This window comes from Talpa europaea (genome assembly GCF_964194135.1).
Source record: "Talpa europaea genome assembly, chromosome: 12".
In the NCBI taxonomy this organism is placed as follows: Eukaryota; Metazoa; Chordata; class Mammalia; order Eulipotyphla; family Talpidae; genus Talpa; species Talpa europaea.
The window spans coordinates 49336844-49360477 of NC_140079.1; the positions used below are offsets into that span (position 1 = coordinate 49336844).

The 23634-nt window shown below is 42.2% G+C and overlaps 1 protein-coding gene across 1 annotated transcript in view; it reads left to right on the forward strand.

Annotated features, from left to right (window-relative positions):
- Positions 1–372: 372 nt before the first annotated feature.
- LAMC2 (laminin subunit gamma 2) overlaps positions 373–23634 on the forward strand; it is a gene marked incomplete at both ends in the record, with an annotated part of 54032 nt that continues 30770 nt past the window's right edge. Inside the window, 2 exons of the mRNA XM_084251000.1 lie at positions 373–451; positions 17820–18008. Coding sequence (XP_084107126.1) covers positions 373–451; positions 17820–18008 — 268 coding nt within the window. The remainder of the gene's footprint in view (positions 452–17819; positions 18009–23634) is intronic.

The window sequence follows — 23634 nt, forward strand, 5'->3', positions numbered from 1 at the left end:
CCTCTGTGATTCTGCCCCGGACCACCCAGGGAGTGAAGGAGGGCTCTGGAAGAGCCTGACAGACACCACGCCCTGGCCTGGCCAGGTGTGTGCCCTCGGTGTGGCGAGAGGGGAGCCCTGCGGCTGTGGTGAGCGCTTTACGGCTCTGTGTGTGCTGTGTGTTTGTCTGCCTCCCGAGGGCTGGGTCCTCCTTATTCACAGGTGAGTCACACCCTGAAACACAGTCTCTCTTCCTGTCAGGCCTGAGTCAGGTAGAAGAGTCGATAAAACCACCTGATCAAGGAAAAGGAAGGCACAGCGAGCGCAGAGTGAGAACTCCAGCGCGAGGCGCCGGGCAGCGACCCTGCAGCGCAGACGGCGCCCGGCCCGGCCATGCCCACGCTCTGGCTCAGCGGCTGCCTCTGCTTCTCGCTCCTGCTGTTTGCAGCCCAGGCCACTTTCAGGAGCGAAGGTGAGTCGGCCTCCTGGAGGAAGCTTCGCAGCCCCGGGCTGTGAACTGGCCTTTCTCTGCAGACCTTGAGGGCTGAAATCACCTCTGAGGATTCTGGCTTTGTCCGAACGAACCTCTTTAGAGGCCCCCTCCTTCTCTCCCACCTGGCGCTTCTCCAGAGATCCGTTTTAAAATAAGACTAACGTTATATAAAGCTGTCTGATTTTTCCAGTGTGAAGCCAATCGGTTGTGCCAAATCAGAGTTTTCCTGACTTCCAAAATGGTCCTTCTTGATTGCTTTTTTTTTTTTTTTTTGATCAAGGCGCCTCTCTGGAATCAATAACATCAGTCAAATGTTAGCATATAAATTCTTTTCCCCATGTGTGTTTTTACTGATGGGATTTGCGTGGGAATGCTTTCTGCGTCTGTGAACACCACAAAGATGGTAAAGGGACCTCTTCAATAATCCTCCTGGAATTCCTGTTTCATATTTGGAATGGAAAATTAGCCTACATTTGTGTAATGTCCCTTGTTAGAGTATTTTCACATAATATTCATTCAACAGGCATTTATTGGGCATCTATGTTGGATCACTTAATCTTATCTAAGGCACCCAGCCGCTGTCATGTTGTGAGAAATTCAGCTCATGTAAACAAAACTTGCTGAGCACCTAGCAACTGTTTACTGTATGCTTGTGTCAGCTGACAACGCATGGGGGGGGCGGAGGAGGGTGGTTTCCTTGTCACTTAGTTTTACTGATAGAATTTGCCCTTATAACCACCCCGAATTTTAATATTGGTATTGATTCCTCATCTGATGGCATTTCAGCGGTCCTTTCAATAGGTCCAAGAGCCATTGTCACACACGAGCAAATTGTGAGTCTGAGCCAGTGGAATTAGCTTAACATTCCATTTATTCCTGCACGGTCTGGGTGATGCTGGCCTGAATTGTCTTTGAATGACCTGCATAATATTTTGGCATGAGGTTGAATGCATTGAATCAGTTCTCTTTTTTCCCTAAAATAGTACTAGAATTAACTTCCAATCCATCACCCCTCACTACCGTTTTAAAAATCATTTATGAAAATGATTATGTAGGTTAGGTTTCCTTACAGTTATGATAAATAGCTTTAACCAAGTGAAAACTATCTTAAAAGATACGCTGAATGTGAAAATGCAGAGGGGCTGCTTAGGGGTCAACTTGGCTTAAAAGAATCCTGTGGCTTCCAAAAAATATAAATTAATTTGTGCAAAATCACTCAGGCAACTATTGGCAAAAACAGTTGATTCAGGGGTTCTTAGACCTTGGCGCTTTGGGGAATGTATAATAAAGATAGTAAGGAAAGGAAGTACATATGTTTTTTATAATAGGTAATTATTGAAACAATTTCCTCCTTGACTATAGTTGAGTGTATGTGTGTGTGTTCTCATTAGATGTGGAGGGTCAGTTGTTTAACAAAGTCAGACCTCAGAGGACAGAGCTTGGACTCGCACTTTTCAAGGGTGGACCAGCTCCGAGCATTCCATCCAAACCATTAAGTCAGAAGCAGCATTTAGTTTCATTTCCAGACTCTCCCCTTCCTTGGAGATGAGCGGCTTCATACAGGCTCCTTCCCCAAAGGCCTTCATTTCGGAGTTCAACGAGAATGTGAAAAGCTTAGTGTTAGGGTAGATCACGCATACTTTTCCTTTCGTGAGAGGCTGGGGATGGTGCAAGTAGGACTGAGAGTATGGTACTTGCCACCTCTCAGTGACCCGCATGTGTGTGCCCTGTGGGCTGCAACTCTGAGAGCCTAAAGCAATGGCGTTACTTCCTGGTTGTTTCCTTGCAGGTGAGATTATGATGTTAGATCTAATCAGCAAGACTGTCTAGGGGTTGGTCTCAGTGAAAGTACAGTTAACTTGACCTGACTTTGAATGTTGGCTGACTCACTTATTAGTCCTTATTATTAGTAACCTTTCAGACTCATCACTACTTGAAGTCTGCTTCTTGACCTGTTTAACAGAGGCAATGGTACTGTGAAAACTTGTAGAGTTATTTGTTTATTTCTTTTAAATATTTATTTATTTATGCATACAAGAACTGGGGTGTAAGCCAGAGGTGTGGGTGGCTAGAGGATTCACCAGAGAGTGGGAGCAACTGAGGGGAGCAGCAGGCGAGACAGGAGAGGTCTGCCTCGCCAAGTGGGTCAGGTCCCTGGCCAGCAGGGATTGAACTGGTGATGTAGTGGCTGGCAGTAGCTTGATAACACTATCTTTAATCCCTGCGCTGCCAGGCAGACCCATAAAGTTATGGAAAGGCTCCCTGGGTTGCAGCATCTGCACCACTCCCTGGCCTGGCCAGGTGTGTGCCCTTGGTGTGGCAAGTGGCTAAGAACCCCTGGATCAACTGACAGTTTTATCTTTGCCAATAGTTGTCTGGTTTTGCACAAGTCAATTTATATTAAATGCCTTTATATGCCTTAATATGCCTGGAGCCACACTTCCTTTAAAAGCCGGAAGCCAACAGTATAGTTATAGTGAAATTAGATGCCCAGAAATCTGTAAGAAAGCTAAAGACTCCCCTCCTGGAGCCCACAGTTTGATATGATAGAACGTGGCATGTAACTCCAATGATATGGACCATAGTTTACATGGGAAGGTATAACTGGAAATGGTGTGAGAAGGCAATGGAAATGAAACTAGAAATACAGAAATACTAGAATCTGAGTGTGAAGAGCCTGGCTGTGCTGTGAGAATGGCGTCCTATAGTGAAAAAAGAGTTGCAAATGGTTATAAGGAGCAGTGGACACGGTCAGATTCACGTTTTAGAAAGGCCACTGCACAAGGGCCTAGAGGAGGCAGTTGAGCTAGGAGAGCATTATTGTCATTGTGATAATCCACATGAAAGATAATGAAGTCTTTTATCAAGGTCGTGGAAACAGTAAAGAAGAAATAGATGTCAGAGGTGAAATCCAAAGAATTTGGTGTTAGAATGAGTTTGCTAGACGTACACATAAGGGAAAATTGTGAGAAATATGAAGAGTCTAAGACAGATTCAGGGATTCAGGTTTGTGTAAGTGTTTGGACAAGTGATGCCATTAAAGTTGATGAGGACTATAAAATAAGGGCAGATTTGGGGAAGATTGGGTAGTGGATGAAGAGGAGGGAGTGAGTGCCTATGGGGACTTGAATCTGACATGTGAGTGGAAATCCAGCCATCCCAGCGAGTAGCTGAAACCATGATTTTGAAGTTTAGAAGGAAAGTTTGAAATATAAAATTGGGAACCCTGCCTTGACAGTAGGTGAGACTACCTGGCATGAAGAGGTAAAAGAAACCTCGAAATTTAACAAGGAGATGGAAGAACTGGAAAAGAGAATAAGGAAGAATGAGCACGGGGGATAGAAGAGAAACCCTAAAGTGGAGTGTTTTATTAGCCAAAGAAAGAGTTGCAACAATGTAGGTGTAGCATCTGATATTCAGGTATCAAAATATGAATGAATATACAAAGAATTTGGACTAAAATAACACTGTTGGATTCAGCCATCGGGTATATTTTGAAGCAATTGTTCTAGAATGGGGTACCCCTCACAAGCTTCTTTCACCAACCCAAGAAAGGTGATGAGTCCTTCTACTCAGACTGAAGTGAACCCCAAGTTTTACCTAATGAAACAGATGGAATACACATGACACAGGACCCATAGCAGACTGGTTTTCAAGATTGGATTTCCTATCAATTCTTTCTGCCTTTGGCCCACCCGCAGACCTCATAACAGCCAATCTGTTACTCACTAGAACATGCTAAGTATAAAGTGACCCCACATGAGAAAGCCTCATACCTCTCAATGGGAATACCTGCTACTCAACGCCACACACACATGCAAATAATAAATTAAAAGAATACTTTGAGTATGAAAGCATTTAGTGATATAGATACAGTGGTCATATCTCCTACATTTAATTTAGTAAATCAGTTACCTACCATATTGAAATTCACATCATTTGTAAAAGAACTTAGAAGTATTCATCGGCTTATTCACATGACATAATTATTTTCAAAGTCTTCCCATCCTTTTTAAACATTGCTAAAACCAACTTAATACAGTGTCTTCTTCACTTCAGATGAGGTGACTTGAAATATGGTCTTATTTGAGTCTGTTTTTGATGCTGCCACTGGAAAATACATCATTTTCAAAACATTTAAAAGGTTTAAAAAATATCCTTATATTTTGTGATTTCAAAATTGTGATTTCACAGTGTAAGAATCTTGAAAAACTTATTTATGACATCTATCAGCACTCACAATTGCAAAATAATGAACAATTATGAGATCCATGTTGGGTAGCTTGGCCTCTTTCTTACTAACAAGTATCTAAAACATTGAGATAATATATCTTCCCCAAAATAATGCTTGATTTTTAAAATAAAGTACTGGAGAGCTTCTAAAAGAATTTAAATGTGAACTTTATTTCCCCCTGTGGGGAGAAAATTGAGAAAATGAAAATCTCCACCTTATATTCAAGTATGTAAAATAAATTGTAATATAGAATTGAGTTGGAGGATAAGCTGAAACTCCCCACATTATCTTACATTCAGGGTGTCTTGAACAGGGAGCAGCCACTGGCTTAGCTCCACTGGCCCAAAAGTCAAGGAAGAATGTTGATCTGTGGTTAGTGCTTCTGGAAGTGGAAGCATGAACTGAATGGTTGTGGCCACCCTGGGAATATTTGTGTCATTTAAATTTTAATGACTCAATTGTATTGACCTTTTTTTTTTTTCCTGGAGAGATGTGCAATGGCAAGATTACAGTATAGAAATGGGAATCTATTACATCTATTACAATATAGAAATGGGAATTCCATAGATTCTGGAATATTCTAATTTAGTCACAAATCAGACTGAGTAGATTACTGAGTCATTGCCGGGCTGAGTCCTAATATAAGCACCAGGTATGTGAGGTAATATTTGACTCATATCCAAAGCCAAAAGCTATGTCTTTTCTGTATCTATGGGTAACTGTAGGTCTGTAAATGTGCCTCTCAACAAACATGTGCTTCCTTGTGTCACAGTTATTAAAGAAGAAAAGAATGATTCTTTTTCCTATACTGATTAACACAGGATTGGAGTCTTTCCCTTCTGCTATGTCAGAGGAGAGGTGCTGATTAATTGGTCAAAGCTATACATGTCCTGGATGTCTTCAAGCTTGTAGACCTTTTATATAACTCCAACTCTTTCCTTTCCAGAGTTCACTTTTATTATGTAAACATGGATCTTCACATTCTAGAAAAATAAAATTGCGGCCAAATCATTCCCCACAACTCACTTAAACATGAGAAGAATTACTCAGATTTTCAGCCTACGCGAGGCATTTCTTAAAGAAAGGTTTACATATTTCGCCACTTTTTTTCAGAACTCAATGAGAATGGACATTAGGGATTGTCTCCAGGAGCCTCTCATTTTATTACAGCAGGTCCCGGCATGGTGATAGCAGGGCTGGATTCCAACCTGTGTGATCCTCATCGGCGATGGGACACAGAGCAGTGATTGCCTTGACCAGGGTCAAGCAATTAGTAGTAGGATCCAATTTCAATGGCTAGTTCAGTGTTTTTAGCAAAACATTTCCTTGGCTTATTTCTAGTTCTTATTACAAATTTTCCTTTAGATTAATTATCAGACTTGCTAGGATCTTGATCTTTCATAAAAACATCCCTGTGTCTCTAGTTGGGACAGCTGTGTCTTGTCTATTTGTACTTGTGAGGGAATAAAGCATCCTTTCCTTTAAAAATATCAGAAACAGCAGGTTAACACCAAACACACACTCGAGCGTATGTGCATCGACAAGAAAACAGATTTCAAATGACCCAGTGTCCTCTTTGATCAATTCTTTTATTGGATTTTCATGCCACTTGGAATTGACCAGTGACTCAGATTAGGAAACAAAGGTAGTTGAGGGATAGTTCTTCAATGACTGTTGACATTTTGAATCTGTGTATGCATAGCTGTGTTCTGGAGTTATTTTTTTCTCCTTGCTGAAGACTACTGGTGTAAGTTTTGGGGTCTTTCAGGATCAAGTCAGTGTCACAGTCAGAACCGCATAAGCTTTATCTCTGCTTGTTGCTATTTATTTCAAGTCACTACCATTTTGCTTTTGGTGTAACAGGGGATTCCTAATGCTGTGATCTCAAATGGACGGGGCTGCTTTGTAAAAGCAGTGGGTCCAACAGAAGCCCAGAGCTGCTGTTCTTGCATGCCCTGGGATTGTGTATGTTAGGAGGGGATCTGTAGATGAGCAGATCTTCAAGACCCAGTGGTGAGGCCACAACGGGCCTGCTGAGGGAAGGGGAGTGGAGCAGTAAGTAGCGCAATCGCCCATCTGAGGACAGGACACCCTGCTTCCTCTCCCCAGTGGAGGCTTCCTAGCCCACAGTCTTCTAGGAATATTTGTTACCCTTCTCTCTATGGATAGAAATGGTTGGGCTCCAAAAAGCCCATGTACTTCATTCTTGTTTAAACAATGCAGTTTTCATGAAGACTTTTCAAGTGATATTTTTCAGAAAAGAATCTTTAAGGAAGATGCTATAAATGCACCGTGTGAATATTTTCCCAACATTGTTAATATACATGAATTGCCATTGTTCTTTTGTCAAAACTGAGGACTGTGATAGTGCATAGCAAGCAGGTACACACCCAGATGTTTTTTCCTTTGTGAAGGGATGTAGCAAAAAAATCTATGCCTTATCTCTTTGTACAGAAATATATTATTCGAAAAAACAGTAAAAGTTTTACAGAGGAGGAATTATTTATTAGGTAACTTTTTTAAGGAGCCAAGGAAGCACAAATTTAAATAATTGAAAAACCATATTTAATGTACATTTCAATTAGCTACAAAAACATAAAGATCCCCTCCTAACATACAAATCAAAATATCGTTTTAGATGTTTAACTTTTCTTTATTGAGGCTCTTCATACAAGATTTCTCTCTTTGGGGTCCTCATTGCTTCAGAAGAACTCTGGCTGACCTGGAGTCTCTGAGTTCCTTTATTTCAGTTGCTTCTTAAAAGGACATTTGACACCTCTTGCTGGGCCGTGTAAGACATGCTCAAAGAACCCTGTGTTCTCTGAACAATAATCAAGTGCCCTTTCTGTATTAGAATATACTTCTTTATAAATGATCTCATAGAAATACAGAAATTGTGATTTTTGTGGTCAGAAGGCTGGAGGTTAGGGGCGGTGGATGAATACTTTCATTTAAAATCTTCACCACAATTACTTATTGAGTCTGCATACTGTAGCTGACACAGCAGTCTTGGCGTGGAGACTTCGAGGTGCCAGGTGTAAGAGAATGGGACTGCTTGGTGTCTCTTGGATCCTAACCTTCTCTGCCCTTTCACCTTTGAACTCACTCAAGCTAAATCCTCTGCCTCCTCTTTTACCCATTTATCCTCTGACTTTCCAGGCAAAAAATGGCATCTCTAACCTACCTCTCTGTTAAGTAATACTTTCTTTCCCTCTCCAATTGTCCACCTGGGTCCAGTGGGGTGCTAGGGGAAGGCCTCTCCAAGTGTCTACAGTCACAGGTGCTGATTCCAAGTCTAGGTTGCAATGGGGAGCGAGCTGATCAGGCAGGCTGCAGCCCCATGGTTCTGGCTGCCTTGGCTTAAAACATGGCTGTGAAAAGCTATGAGTCAGAAGACTGAACTCAGTTACAAGACTTTGGGGGGGGAGGTGCCTTTTTAGTTTTCTAATTAGAAGGCATATTTTGACATATCTTAAAAAGACAAAACTGGAAATGGACACACACAGTCAGCCATAAAATTTAAAATTAGTTTAAATGATGGCACATTCAGATTTTGTTTGACAGTATTCACCCAAGCTGAGAAACATTAAATCTCAGAAAGAAAATAATCTCACATAGGAGCTTTTAAAACCCAAAAATACTTATGATCATTTTCATCATCACAGGTAAGGATAATATATAAAAATATTCATCTTGTCATCTTGAATATTTCCATTTAGAGACTTTGATTTTTGCAAATAGAAAGAGCGCTTCTAATGCCTTTGATTCTAGAAAGGTAGATGGCAGGTACTTCTTGCTTTAGATTTGTAAGTAATGTGCACTTTGAATATTTGTAAAAAATGCATAAAATGTATAAAAATACATTGAAATGTTATTTTAAAACATTTTCAATAATTGCTTTTGTTCTGAAAATATTTATTTGCCAGTTTTGTTTTTTTTTTAAAATAGTCTAGTTGTTTACTTTAGATTTACTATTAAAGGACCTCATTACAGCTAATTTCATGCAGGTGATAGTTGATCTCTTTGAGGATAAAACAGTTGTTAGTTTTCATGAGACCAGTTGCTTGACACAGCAGAGGGGAATGATATCTGATAAGATAAATTAAGGTTTCATTTTTAGTGTAACTTCTTTGAGCAAACAAAAGGGAGGAGGATACTTGGGATTGTTAGCCCCAACGCACCTCTTTCCACCATGATGCTTTTCCTTTATAATGCAAGAATTTTAAGAACAGAGGAAGTGAAGGCACAGAATGAAGTAAAAGTGAAATCAATGGGTGAAATACATGTCCCATGGGGGTTGTTATATGAAATTAGGCTGGGGAAAAAGCTAGGATTAAGCCATGGAATGCTTGTACACAGTGTTAAGAAACCCTGATGTTTAACCCAAAAAGAAAGGAGAGATATCAGAGTTTTAAGCAGAGAGGAAGTGATTGAATTTGTATTTTGAAAAGGTTTTCTGACTGCTGAGTGAAGGAAGGCAAGTGAAGCTGCCGGGAATTCAAATAGGAAGACTTTGTAGGTAAGAGGTGATTGGGATTTGGCCTGAGTGGCCAGAAAGGAGAGAGACTTGGATGAACTTGGGCTATTTAGTGGGTTATAGCAGTAAACTTCTTTGTTGGATTAGATACGGGCAGGTGAGAAAGATGGACAACTTGCCAGAATAGCTTCTGGCTTTCTGACTTGGAGGGATGACAATCCCCAGTTTGGTCTTAAACATATTTTGTGTTAGGAGCTTTTCAGACAACCAGTTGAAGATGTGGATGACTGGTCAGGAGCATATAAAACCAAGAATGAAGTCTGGGCCAGAGAAGTTTCTTGGGATGGCAACACCTGTTATGGTTTTATGGAAGCCCTTGGCTTGGATGAGAGAGCTATGGAGTTCTACAGTTAGGAGTCATGGAAGTTCCAGGAATGAGATTTGAGGAACAGCACCTTTAGAGTTGGGGTAAGAAGAGGAGCCAGTAAAGGTTCGGGAGGAGGGCAGAGGCCAAGAGTAAGGTCCAGGAGGAAGCCTGACAACATGCTGTCCTAGTATCCCAAGGAAAAAAGTTACAAGAGGGAAGAAGAGGAAAAGATGCCATGTCTCAGAAAGGGAATAAGGTGCACACAATGCCAGAGAGGATACACAGGGAACACATCTTTCCTCTAAATAAGGAAGAGAATTGAGTGCCGTCTCTAAACGGTTTAAGTTTGGACTCATCCATGGGAGCATAAAGGTAAGTATTATATAAACTTGCTGCCGTTTCACTGAATCAGTATTCATGCGCTGAGCAGCTGAAATGGTAGCAAGAGAAGCAAAGCTCTACGTAATAGCAACCAGCACGCTCTGGCAGGTTCAAACATGATGCTCACATTCCTAGCTGCTGAGATAGCTCCATATGCCAGCCAAGTGCACTGCCGGTCCAGGCTGCGTGATCACTGCACACTGATCTCATGGTCTCAAGACTGCCTGTCCCTGCCTTCCTCCCGCACTGCCCGCGGCGAATGGCAGGTCGCAGGGTACAGACCACAGTCCTGTAGAGAGAGAGTCATCTGGTGTGAACAGCAGCCTGAGAGACAGTCCCAGACACTCCTAACTGAAGCTATCATGTTCCTCTCACAATTCTTTCTGTCCCTTTCTCATCATGGATCTTTTTTTTTTCTTTTTTGATTGAAACATTTTGGCTTTTTCACTGAATTCCGTATATGGAAACAATGAAAATGTTCGGTATTATGTTGAGACAATTTCAAAATAGGTCCCTGGATGTTTGGGGTCTTTTTTGACTCTTTTTTAGGAAAATATTTATTTTATTTTTATGCATACAAGAGCTGGGGTACAGGCCAGAGGTGTGGGAGTGAGAGGATTCACCAGAGACAGAGTGGGGAACAGAACAGGCAGACTGACTGAAATACACTGCTGAGGGGAGCAGCAGGCTAGTCAGGAGAGGTCTGCTGCGCCATGTGGGAATCTCCCTGGCCGGGGATCGAACTCATGCTGCAGCTGCTGCAGACAACTTCATAGGTTACATCTTAACCCCTTGCGCCACCAGGGAGGCCCTTTTAGGACTTTTCTTATAGTCTCCCTTCTTCCCTCCCTCCCTCCTTCTGTCCCTTCTTCTCCTATTTTTCCTCCTACCATTTTTCTTTCCTCCTTCTGCCCATTTTCCAATCTATTCTTCCTTCCTTCCATCAGTCCGTATGTCTGTCCATCCATCTACCCACCCACCCATCCGGTCCCAGACCTTGTATGGAGTACTGTGGGAATACACAGGTAAGAAACCCCATAGAGGAAGCAAGTTGTGTATACAAATAGTGATGATCCAGACAGAACATGGTAAATGCCAGGAGACTGGGGAGGATGAAGTCCTGTGGGCACTCAGAAAAGGGAGAAGCTGTTGAGGGTTAGTTGCTGGGGCTATAGGTATGCTCTGACACATCTCCCGAAGAGATGGTGCTGGCTGCTTGCCGGGTCCAGGGAGGGTGGGAGCAGCTTCCCCATGAAAAGGAAATAGCAAGTGTTAAGGCCTGAGGTGGGGACGAGCTTGGTGCATCCCAGAATTTGTGCAAGGATCTGTGTGTTGGAGTCCAGTGGACAAGAGAGAAAAAGAGGAGTGAGAGAAACTGGAGAGGTCAGTAGGGCCGTATCTGGTATGTTCTGAAAGGAGTTGGGATTTTAATTTTGTTGTTACTTTTGAAACACCAAAATGCATGATGAGTTCATTAGTGGCATGAAAATGGAAATTAGATCATTCTGGTGAAAAGCTGGAGCTTGTATTTAAGTTTAGAATCACAGAAAGAGGATCTGCTTATACACAAAATGATTGCCTTTACGCCAAATTACTAAAATTTCTCGTAACTGCTTATGTTTCTGATGGGAAATTTCAAATGAGATCTTGATGAACTGCAGCCATTAATACTGATTATTCCAAGGCCTTGCTCTAAGAACAACCCTAGGAAATATTTTTGGTTTCCTTTTATTCTTCCAAGGATACAGCTTGGAAACAGCCTTTGCCCTGCGCATCCTGTCCTGACCTGTTGGTGTTGTGTGTCTGAGTGGGGGTGGGAGTATTGGCAAGTGAGCCCAGGGGTGCTGCACACCTTGCTGCATTGTTTGGAGAAGGTTTCCAGCACCTCAGATCTACTTCTCCACAGAGCATGGGTCTTGGTGGGCGGGCCAGTCTGCTGCCGGCTGCCTGGCGGGCTCTCCTAAGAGGCACCTTGAGGGTCAGTGATGGTGTGCTATTATAGTTATTATTATAATAAATAGTGAAGCACCAAAGAGCATGTAGAGCAGCCAGACACAATTACCACCCATGCTTTACTAGACTTAAAGAAACAAGTGCTGGGGGCCTCCCTGGTGGTGCAGCGGGTTGAGCACAGCACTGTGAAGCAACCCGTAGCCTCTGCAGCACAAGTCCAATCCCCGGCCAGCCAGGGAGCAACCTACATGGTGCAGCAGACCTCTCCTGTCTCGCCCACTGCTCCCCTCAGCAGTGTACTTCGGTCAGTCTGCCTGTTCTGTTCCCCACTCTGTCTCTGGTGAATCCTCTCACCCCCAATATCTCTGGCCTATACCCCAGCTCTTGTATGCATAAACAAATCAATCTTTAAAAAAAAAAAAAGAAGAAACAAGTGCAAATAGGAGTAAAATGAGTCCATTTCAGATGTGTTTATGTGGCGCTGTAGGTGAACTTAATGATTTCAGTTCCTTTAACTGTGGCAAGAACCAAGAAAAAGCTTTGGGGAAGCTGGAGTGAGGGGACAGAAAGAGGATAGGACAAAAATCTAAAGAGATATCCCTGCTTTGGGAAGAGTTGGGCACAACTGAAGAGTCAAGCAAGAATAATGGGTGGGACTGAGCTCCTCTGGTTCAGAGCTCAGTGACAGATGGAGAAAGAATTTGGACATCTGGAATCCTAGACCCTGTCATGCGTCAATCTGTTCAGGTCCGAATTTGATTTGTTTCTTTATTTTCAGATGCAATTGTACTTTAATGCCAGACCCCCAACCATGGCTGTCTATGGCAAAATGAGGAAAACAAATATAATGTGATGAATGTTTGACAAAGTCCAATATATATTGAATAAATGTTTATTTAATATCTTTTTTAAAAAGATTTATTTATTTATGCATACAAGAGCTAGGGTACAGGCCAGAGGTGTGGGGGGTGAGAGGATTCACCAGAGACAGAGCGGGGAACAGAACAGGCAGACTGACTGAAATACACTGCTGAGGGGAGCAGCGGGCGAGACAGGGGAGGTCTGCTGCACCATGTGGGTTGCTCCCTGACTGGCCGGGAATTGAACTCATGCTGCAGAGGCTGCAGATTGCTTCATAGTGTGGTGCTTAACCCCTTGCGCCACCAGGGAGGCCCTTTATTTAATATCTTATTTGACAAAATAAAACTTTGGCAACTCCCTTTTCTTTGGGATCTTGCTGACTTGCAAAGTCCAAGAAGCCAATATGGCCTCCCTATTAGGTATGAAGTGTGTTACTTAAATGAATGGAATAAATGTACATCTCATTAAATGAGGACAGAAGAAGGCAGAAGGAAAAACACTAAGAATCAATAAAACAAAAAGCTTTCAAGGAGATAGTTTGGAGAGAAAAGAGATCTGTTTTATCAGGAGGGGCAAAGGAGCATCTGCTAAAAAAAAAGGCAAACAGTTTAATACATCTGTTATGTTAATAATTCATCATAATTTATAGGAAACACAATATGCTTGATAGATGAATGACAAAGATTGTGAGCATATCAGTATCATAATAGAAATAAAGCAAACCATCATCTTTCAGCCCTCCTTTCCTACTCACCTACCCCCTAACTCCCTATTTCTTTTCACTGCTTTATCGAGTGAAAGAGAGCTACCAATAGTCTCTATATACTATTTAAATTGTTTGTTTTCCTTCCCTTTTACTTGAGTGTAAACCCCCTGGTGGCTGGGGCACTTACTGGTTTTTTTCACCGCTATGTTCCCAGTGCCAAAAACAGGGTCTGGCATTGCAGTAGATGCTCAATGTGAGTTTCTTTAACGAATGAATGAATGGAAGCATGGATGGATGAAAGGATGGATGGTTGGATGAATGAATGCACAGTTGATCACTGGGTCCAGTTCACTCGAGACCTGTCCAAGACCCGCATCTTTATATTTCCATCATTTGCAATGTGTCAAGTCTCCTGATGGAAAGTAGACAACCTATTTATGAAATTTGCTGTTCGCCCTAAATTTTGGAGAGTATCAAGTATATTACCAAAAAAAGAAAAAGAAAAAGAAAAAAATTGTAGACATAAAGTTAAACATGGTTAAACACAAAGGGGAAAAGTAAATAAAATAAAAACGCTTTTAGAATTGCCTCTTGTTTTCAAATGTATTCTAGGCTTGTATTTAAGTGTTACTAACCTAAATAAATAAATAATTGTGTTAAAATTACCAGGAAAGACTGTTTTCTGGACTGAGTTTCTCTGGAGTAAAGCATCCCCTCAAGGACCAGGAAGAGAGCATGCAGGGGAGGAGGGGGAATATTCGTATTTCTAAGGCATGTCCATATGTGCACAGAGCACTTTAAATGGTAGAAGCACCTAGAATAAGATCAAGAGAACATTCATTCCTTTATTCATTAAACAAACAAACAAACAAACAAAAAGCCTACTACAGACCAAAGACGGTGCCCTATACTTTGTTACTCCATTTTCTTAAGCATGAGGTGTTTTCTGACTATTAGAAGAGCCGAGTCAAGTACAGAGATTTGTCCTTGGACATAGCTCTTCTTAGCCAAAGCCAGATCAGCCTTCTTTAAGAAACATAAGTGGAAATGCTGACTATGACAGATTTTATTCCCATGTGGCTACTATTGGCCAGAGGTGAAATGCTGCTTCTCTCTTTAGCCTTTTTGGCACAGTCTCCACTGCTCCCTGTCACCTTATTCCTATCCTGGTAGTGTCCTTAGGCAACCTGTGTGCCCATGTGGTGGTTGGATAGAAATCGGTCACAGAATATAACTGACCTGCCACCAGCTGCCTGAGTCCCATTTATTAAACCCAGCTGCAGGAATATTCTGGAATTTTTTGGTCTAATAGTGAGAATGGTTTTAATAAATAGTTTGAGGGAATTTAGTCTACATTTTAGAAAGAACATGTTTCCAATGCATCAATGACAAAAAGGGTCATTCTAGCAAGGGAGCAAACTCTCTGCTCTCATTCTTGGAGTGTAAATGTTCAGAAAGGCCAGTGTTGAGCTTAGTGCAGTGTAGCTAAGTGGTGGAGCTCAGTGTGGTCAAAGTCCTGCAGGCAAGACTGAGAGAGTGTCTCTGAAGTAGTCAGATAATGCAGATACTGGAGGACAATACAACCTGAGTCTGCTGAACCTTGGGCTTTAAGGAAACCCATTTGAGAGATGGAGAGATTTGGCAATAGGTTCATAACTAACTGGGCTATTTCCAGGGCGGAGATGCAAGGTAAAGACCTCTCTTGGTGTAACTCTACACTGAGGCCATGAATTTAAGGGAAAAACACCCATTCTTTCAAAGCAGGGCTTTAAAGGAGAAAGGACAGAAGGGGAGAGTGCTGGTGGAGAAAAATGAAGTTAGAGCAAGGTTGTCTATTTTTAAACTATTGCTCTAAGTAAATATATCACCTACTGTCCTTATGAAATTAACTATGACCAGCAAAGTTATATTCTGAATTAAAAAGTCATAGTGAATAGTTCATAATTATTTTGAGATTGCTCCCCAAAGTCATTCAAGGCAGAGAGAGCATTGCTCACTGTGTGAACTTGCTGAGTAACCTCACAAGCATCATGAGCTGGTGGATTTAGCTCTGGTACGTGCTTAACGATGTTCTCAGTAAAATTTCACAGCACATGACAGCTGTGTGGCACATCTGTTTGGAATCCAAAAAAATCAGCTCTATAGCATTTGTTGGGAAAAATTAAGCTTGGCACCAGCTCTGTGGAAAAGCCCTTGCAAGTCTGAATTGAGTGCAAATTTAATATGCTGCAAATTTAATGAAATGTTAGGCTGTGTGCATGGAATGATAATATCTAGTCCTGTCGTAAGCTGAGCTGTTCAAACCACACTCAAAGTACTGTAATGATTTTGGTCATTTTAAGAAAGAGTTTGAAAATTAGGGTTTATTCCTAGAAGAGTAGTCAGGAAGAATCTAGAAATCATGACATGGGGAATAGTTGAAGGACCTGAAGGTGAGAAGTCTCCAGTTTAGCCTGAAGAAACAAAACGAAAGAAGGAGATGCTATGCGTTGTCTTCAGATATTTGAAGGTCAAAACAATACCTTGTAAAACAATGTCAGAAATAAACCTCTGGTGAGTAAGTAGATGAAAAGAACTTGCATATGTGTGTGTGCACGTGAGCATGAGCGTGCATTGTTCTCCAAGAACAAGAACACGTGGCAAAATTCACAGGAAGGAAGAGAGCTTCAAACTGCCATAAAAAATAATTTGTAACAGTCTGTGCTGCCTAATAGGGGAAACAGGACGTGGAGCTTGATGAGAAAAGATTGGAGAAAGGGCTATTGAATAACCCTCTAGGAGAGGGTTGTAGAAGAAATAGGCACCTGTAGTGCAGAACCAGATTCTTTGCAGCAGGGCAAAAGGGAAAGCTTTGTAGTTAGACTTTTGCGGTTGAGCTGTGTGACTTTAGGCAAGATATGAGGCCCCTCCATTAAACGGGGTGTGAGAATTAGCTGAGTTGATGAATGCAAAGTCCTAGACATCAAGTAGACTCTGGATAGATGTTAGTTGACTTTTCCTACATTTGGTGGTATTCGAAGTAACAAGAACATGAATTCTTGGAGCTGTTGTTAAAGAAGTCACTTAGGAAGTACATCCAATTCATCTGGTCACTGGTGCACCGTCAGAGGCTGTATGGGGCCCCCGCTCAGTCTATGCTGGCCCATTTTCAGACTTAATTATCAGTGCTCTGGTGTCATGGCCCTAGGCATTCTTGGAGCCAGGCTCTGGTTCACTGAGGTTGCATGGCCCAGGGAGACTGTATGTCTGGTAAAAGGAAGTGAGTTTTGACCTCAGACAATGGTTCAAACCTTGGGTTTCCACTGGGTCAAGTTACCTGCATTTTTCTCATCCTAGACAATATCGGTCTCATGGGAGTGAGGGAGGAAGTAGCTACTGCAAGGGATTTGATAGTCTGTTTTCAGTGGGATCCTCTCAACAATCCAGGGAGGCAGATAATGTCCTCTACACTTAGAAGAGAAGAAACAAGATTCAGAGTGTTGAAGCAATTTGCCCAAGGAAATAGCAAGACCCATATTTGATCAGTTCTTTTATCTGCAAGGTTCATCAGCTTTCATTTTTTGGAGTGTCTGCCAGGTACTATGTTGAGGATTTCCAAGTATTACCTCATTGGCTATTTAGGTGTCACATGGAGATGTCAGTCACTCCATGAATCTCCTGGGGACACCCATGGGGAGAACTTTCCTAGACACATGGGAAAGGTTATTCTTCATGGGACTGCTTTTCCTGACTCCTGGCTTGGGGATGGACACTCAAGGGATGGTGAGAGGAGTAGAGGGGATACCCATCCAGCCGGCCACTGTAGCTGTTCTACCTTGATCACCCCTGGAGACAGATGTGTATCTTGAACAGATAACACCACTCACAGTTGGGGGTCGTGCCCTGCAGGGTGTACCAACTTGGAGCCTACAGGATCTCCCCAGCCCATAGACCTGTTCTATGGGCTTGCACAGCATTTTCAGAAAATGAATCCCTTAATGAACAGCAATGCAAGAAAATAAATTTTAAAAAGTGAATCTCTTGCAAATATTTTGATCAGGAAATTTTCCATGCAAATACATAACATATGATTTTTGAACAATTGGACAGTGTGGCAACTCTAAATTCATGTTCTTCCAGCCACCACTTCACCCCCAGCACAGCATACCTCTGCTTCCTACAGGTGGGTTAAGGACTCTCACCGTCTTCCCTCCCTTAATTTACTCCTTCCCACAGTTGGAATTAATATGTGGCATGACATGTAATGTGTGCGTAATATGTATCCATAATAATAAAACACGTGGAAGAATTGTCCCTGGGTTTTGATTTTTGGTTTCTTCCCACCCCCAACCCCCACACTAACAATGTTTGTTTTGTCCTGCCCCTTAGTCTGTGACTGCAATGGGAAGTCCAAGCAATGCATCTTTGATTGGGAACTTCACACACAGACAGGAAATGGACTCCGCTGCCTCAACTGCATTGACAACACTGAGGGCGTCCGCTGCGAGAGGTGCAAGGAGGGCTTCTACCGGCAGAGAGAGAGAGACCGCTGTTTGCCCTGCAACTGTAACCCCAAAGGTATTTGGGGGAAGAGATAGATGGAGAGGGAGAGGATGGAGAAGGAGGGAGCAAAAGAGGGAGAAGAAAGCAGGAGAAGAGGTGCTGTTTGACTTCTAGAACATTGGGAAATCTGCTACACATGGGTCCATTTTGGTAATTTCAGTCTGAAAGCAAACATGTTTTCCTTAAATCTGGGGTGTGGGAGCCAACGAGGGTCTATAGGGCAGGCTGGAGGGCAGGCTGGTTAGATTCCAGTACCAGGAGGCACACTGCTGCTTTTCCCAGCCCATGACAATCTTCCTAGCAATAGCAATTCCTTTCACCAACCTTTCAAAAATAAGGGATTACAAAGATCTGTGACCGGTGCTGTGCTAGGTGTTAGCAATAGAAAGCGGTGTTGATGAAAGACCCAGACAAGTAACTAGGCAGAGTAGAACTTTCATGGGGTGATGACCAAGAGAAAGTGAAGTCACAAATGGGAAGCACAAACAGGGTGGCCGGTTCAAAGGAGGGCTTGTTTTTGTTTTTCTAAAATATTCCACCCTGAGCTACAGAACTGTGAGCAGCTCCTGGGCACACAGATACACATCTTGTCCTTTGCTCATGAGCAGACAGTGGAGACAAGTGACTACAAAGGAGAGAGAGGTTGTTGTGTTAAATAAGTTGATCTTTTTTTTTTTTTAACTACCTATATATCCAAGGTATCTTTCTTGGCATTATCTCTCTCTCTTTGCTAGAAAGTGTTTAAGAAGGCCACCCTGGTGGCCTAGGGGTTAAGACTCAGCGCTATCACTGCTACTTCCTGAGTTTGATCCGCGGCCAGGGAGCTACCCACATGGCTCAGCAGACCTTTCTTGTCTCACCCACTGCTCCCCTCAGCAGTATTTCAGTAAATCCGCCCGTTCTGTTCCCTACCCTGTCTCTGGTGAATCTTCTAACCTCCCCCACTCTGGCCTACACCCCAGTTCTTCTACACATACCACACACACAAAAGTAAGTGTTTAATAGTATAATACATTAATACTAATCCAACTAAAGGGTATCACCATAGTACATGGTAATGACCTGGTGTGGCTCTAGGAAACCAACAGAAAGAATAAAAAAAATGGGCAGATTTTGGTGCAGCCATGAGTGGGTGGGAGGCTTCTGGAAAAACGGCAAAAGCCATGCTGTGCAGAGCTATGTCTAGCAGGCACTCCCAAGTTCATTAGAGTTGCTGTTACATTGTGGTTTGAGTCAGATTTGCTCAGCTTTGTGGCCCAGAACCAGTGTTCAGAACCTTTCAGATTTAGCAATTCTCCCTATGAATTAAGAAGCCTTTAAATAGACACATGTGTCCATTTTATTGGGCATTTAACCTCTCTGAAGAGCCTTAGGTGAAACAGCTTCATCATGAGTCATGGGTGTTGGGTCATCTGGCAAAATGATCAGCAAGAATGTAATTAGAAATTTAATTCGCTCAGCTGGAAAGCCTGGCCTGCAGGCAAGGTCTCTGGGCTCCAGGAGACAAGGAGCAGAGAGAGATGCTAATGAGGGCACAAGACTTGGGCTCTTTCTTTTCTCATGTAGTCCATTGCTCACTCGGCAGCCATGAACTAAGCTCTTTCTTTCCTTGGGAGGAATGGATACCCCACACTCTGCGTGAACAGCCTGGGAGGGAGCGGTGGAGCCACCCAACAACTTCCATCCTGTATGCTCGCTCACATGTGCTGATGCTTGCTCTGTGCCAGGCATTTCCAGATGCTTTTTATCCAGTCATAAATTTAATCTTCATAAATAACCTTATGAAGAGGGCATTATTATTATTACCATTTTTAAAGTGAGGTCATAGAGGCTTAGGGAGGGAGGTGAAGAAACTCACAGAGCTCCGTGGCACAGCAAGTGTTCCAGCCCCTGGTGTGTTGACACCAAAGACCACAGAGGGGAGGGGTGGGCTTTTGAGCAGACTGGTTGCCAATCTTGGCACAAGCACTACTCCTGCCTCACTCTGGGCACCCTCTTTAACCTCTGGTGCTCCAACTGCCTCCGCTGTGAAAGGGTGATCATGCTGTTTATGTCACAGAATCAAAGGAAGATAAACTGATGTTTGTTAAGCCTATAGTAGACAACTCAATAAACTGTAGTTGATGTGACTCTTCTATTTAGGACAGTGATGGAGGTCCCAATCTCCTGGAACACTGACTTTTTAAAAAAATGATATTTCATATAAATTGATGCAGTCATTTTGGAAAGCATGGCAATTCCTCAACAAATATCAAAATAAAAATTCCATATAATCCAGTTTTTCCATTTTTCGGTTTTTACTGGGACAATAGTACTAAATTGGAAAGATATATGCAACCCTATGTTCATCACTACATTATTTGTAATAGCCAAAAGCTGGAAACAATCTAATTGCCCATCAACAAATGAGTGGATAAAGAAGATATGGTATATATACACAATGGAATACTACTCAGCTATGGAAAAGGTGAAATCCTGCCATTTGTAACAACATAGATGGATCTTGAGGATATTATGCTCAATGAAATAAGTCAGATGGAGAAGGACAAACACCCTACCATCTCACTCATAGGTTGTACATAATGAAATAAAACAAACAAATGAAATAAAAATAAACTTTTAGACGATAAGACCAAATTAGTGATGACCAGAAGGGAAGAAGGTTAGATCAATCAGGTATAAGGTGTCAATTGTATGGTGAAGGGTAGATTGGGCTTTTTGTGGTGAACTTAATGTAGTATATACAGATGTTGATTTATAATGATCCATACCTGAGACTTAGATAATATTATAATGCAATGTTACTTCAGTAAAATGTTTTGCAAAGGAATAGAAAATAAAAAACCAAAACAGACAAACCAAAAATGACATTCCAGCCTGAAAAGAAGCCTTGTAGACACTGTGTTTGATACAAACTGTTTATTAATGTTTTGTCATTAACATACTGAAAATCAGCAGTGAATTTTTAAAACAATATTTAAACAGTGAGGAAACTGAGGCTTACAAAAGTTAATGAAGTCTGACGTTTCCCAGCTAGTGTCTCTAAGAGATAACATTATAATCCGGGTGTTCTGATAGGGAGCTATTCCCTCTGGTTCTCTCCATATGAACGGAAAAGCCTCAGAACGTTGTCCTTTCATCCCCAAAGGCAGACCATCAGATGTCTGGGAGAAACTTCATGGGTACTGTTTCCTAAGATCTGGGTCATGCTTTGTATTTTTCCAGAACACTGTCATGTTCTATGTCATCGTCAGTTCTCCTAATACCCTGACCATCTATGTATGTTACCTCACTCAGCTCACCCCCACTGTAGACATGACAAACCAAATGCCCAGGGCCCGAGCTGCCCAGCTGAGTGCCAAGGACTGTCCTCCATAACACCATGTCCAAGAGGTCCCTAACCCGGTGGCTCAAGTCCTGCATCATTTTTCAGTCTCCCCATCAGCCAGAGGACATCTTTCATTTTCAAATAATAACTCACCAAGGGAATTTGCTGTATATTCAATCTCAAATGCAGAACATGTAACTGGTAAGTGGCTGAGCCGGTATTTGAAGTGAGATCTGTTGGACTTCAAAGCCTGGCCTCTTTTCATGCCTTCCGGTTTCTAGAGCTGTATTCTCTTGACAATGTCCTATGGAACACTGTGTTCTTCAAGATAATAATAGGTGCTGCCTCTAAGAATGTCAAATAATGTTTGGAGACTTTGGCACTGAAAACTTAAACAAGCTTATGCTTCTTGAGTGGACTGTTAGGTCATAGATCTCTGAAAGACTTTGTCTATTCCACTTCCCAAACTCTTTCGAACACAGGATGTCTATTTTTATGAGGGTGACTGCTAGTACACCTCAAGAATATTTGATAGGCTACCATTCTGGGCTATATGGGGCAAACTCAAAGCAAAGTATAGTCTTCTCACTTTGTAAGGATAATTCATTGCTGAAAAATTACAGTAGGGAGAGTTTTCTTAAGTCAATGTATAATTTCCATTAATTGAATGGGGGGAAAAGTGTCTCTGCATTCCAGATTTAACCCATTTTGTTTAAAAAAATAAATTATATTAAAGAGGGATTTATTCTATTGAATAAATCAGAGCATAAATTTGAAAAGAAATTGTCCTTTTCAGCTCTGTTTGCTGACTAGAGAACAGTGAGGGTGATGGTCTCTAAATCCAAACCTAGTTGCCTTTCTTTATTCTCATCCTGTAAAATACTGTTGCCTAAGATCCTGAAAACTATCCCACCTTTCTCTGCCCTTCACCATCCTGAGAACTCACCTCCAGTGGCTTCTTCTATTCTGAGTCTTTTCCCCCATCTGAATACCCTTCCCCTTCCCCCTGAAGTTCCATTATTGTCTGAGGCACTGGCCCCTCTTCTCTCCATTTGTTCCCAGACTGTCCCCTTGCTCTGGCTTCCCTTCAGCCTGTGCCAAGAGCTTTCAGGTCTTCACCTGCAGTCTCTTTCTTGAGCTCCTTTTTAATACCACCAACTTGACATGTGCTATAGATGCAAGTTCAGTGTGTCCAAAACAAAACTTATTTTCTCTGGCTGATTCAATATGAGATTGATCCTGCTCCTCTTTTTTTTTTTTTTGCCTTCTGGGGTTTGTTCAGTGGCCTGACAATTAGCTGTGCACTCTGATTACCTGGGTGTCATCTGTGTCACCTCCCTTGTCCCCTACTATCGTCCATATCCTAACTCGGCTCAATCTACATCACAGTGGAGACAGTCACAGTGGCTCTCCTGCCTCTCTTCCTCACCCAGATTCTTCCAATTCAGCCCCTGATGGAGTTCCTGATGGAGCTCCCCTCCCAGGCATCTGGAGTTTCTCTAGAGCTGTTCCTCCAACTGCAAATGAACTTCTGCCAACTTTTCATTCACTAGTAGATAGCATGAGGGAAAATAAATTATATATGTGCGTGTATATATTTGTATATCTATAAGGCACCTACTTCAGTGTCTCACATGTCACAGGTACACACAAATGGGGTTCATGTGATTATCACTGAGGGGCCCTTCAAGCCTTGCAAAATTGACATGGGGAGCCTTTAATGGACTGCAGATATAACTAAGTTATTTCACATGGGGCATTAAAATGTAGGCACAGAGTCAGCACCTTTGTTGATTTGAATTTTATCTTCTGGTAAATTAAAGTTCATAGGATATACAGATTAGAAAATAAAGGATGAAATTAGGGGGAAAATGATGACTGTTCCATTGGCTTCTTTGATTGTGGATAACCTAATCATCAGTTATTTGAGATATAGTTTGGATCCTGCCAGCTGCAGGGGGAATATCGAGGAGGTAAGGCACACCTCCTCTTTGGATCCCTCAAATTCTCACACAGTGGCCCCGTCCTCTTTTATGACTGATGAGCATTAATCCAACACATTTTGGGGCATCTTCTTTGTGCCGGGTGCTATGCTGGGCTCAGGGGATACGTAAGTCAGGGAAATCGCGAGTAAGCGGGACTAAGGACTGGTGTCTCCATGGAATGGGTCATTAGATCTGGGAGTCAGGAAGGATTTCTCTAGAGAAGTAGTATTTAATCAAGACTAGACTGCAGAGGATGGACCAAGTAGGAGGTGTTCTGGGGAAAGCGCATTCCAGGCTATGGGAGCAGTAAGTGCAGGCGCCAGGGGAA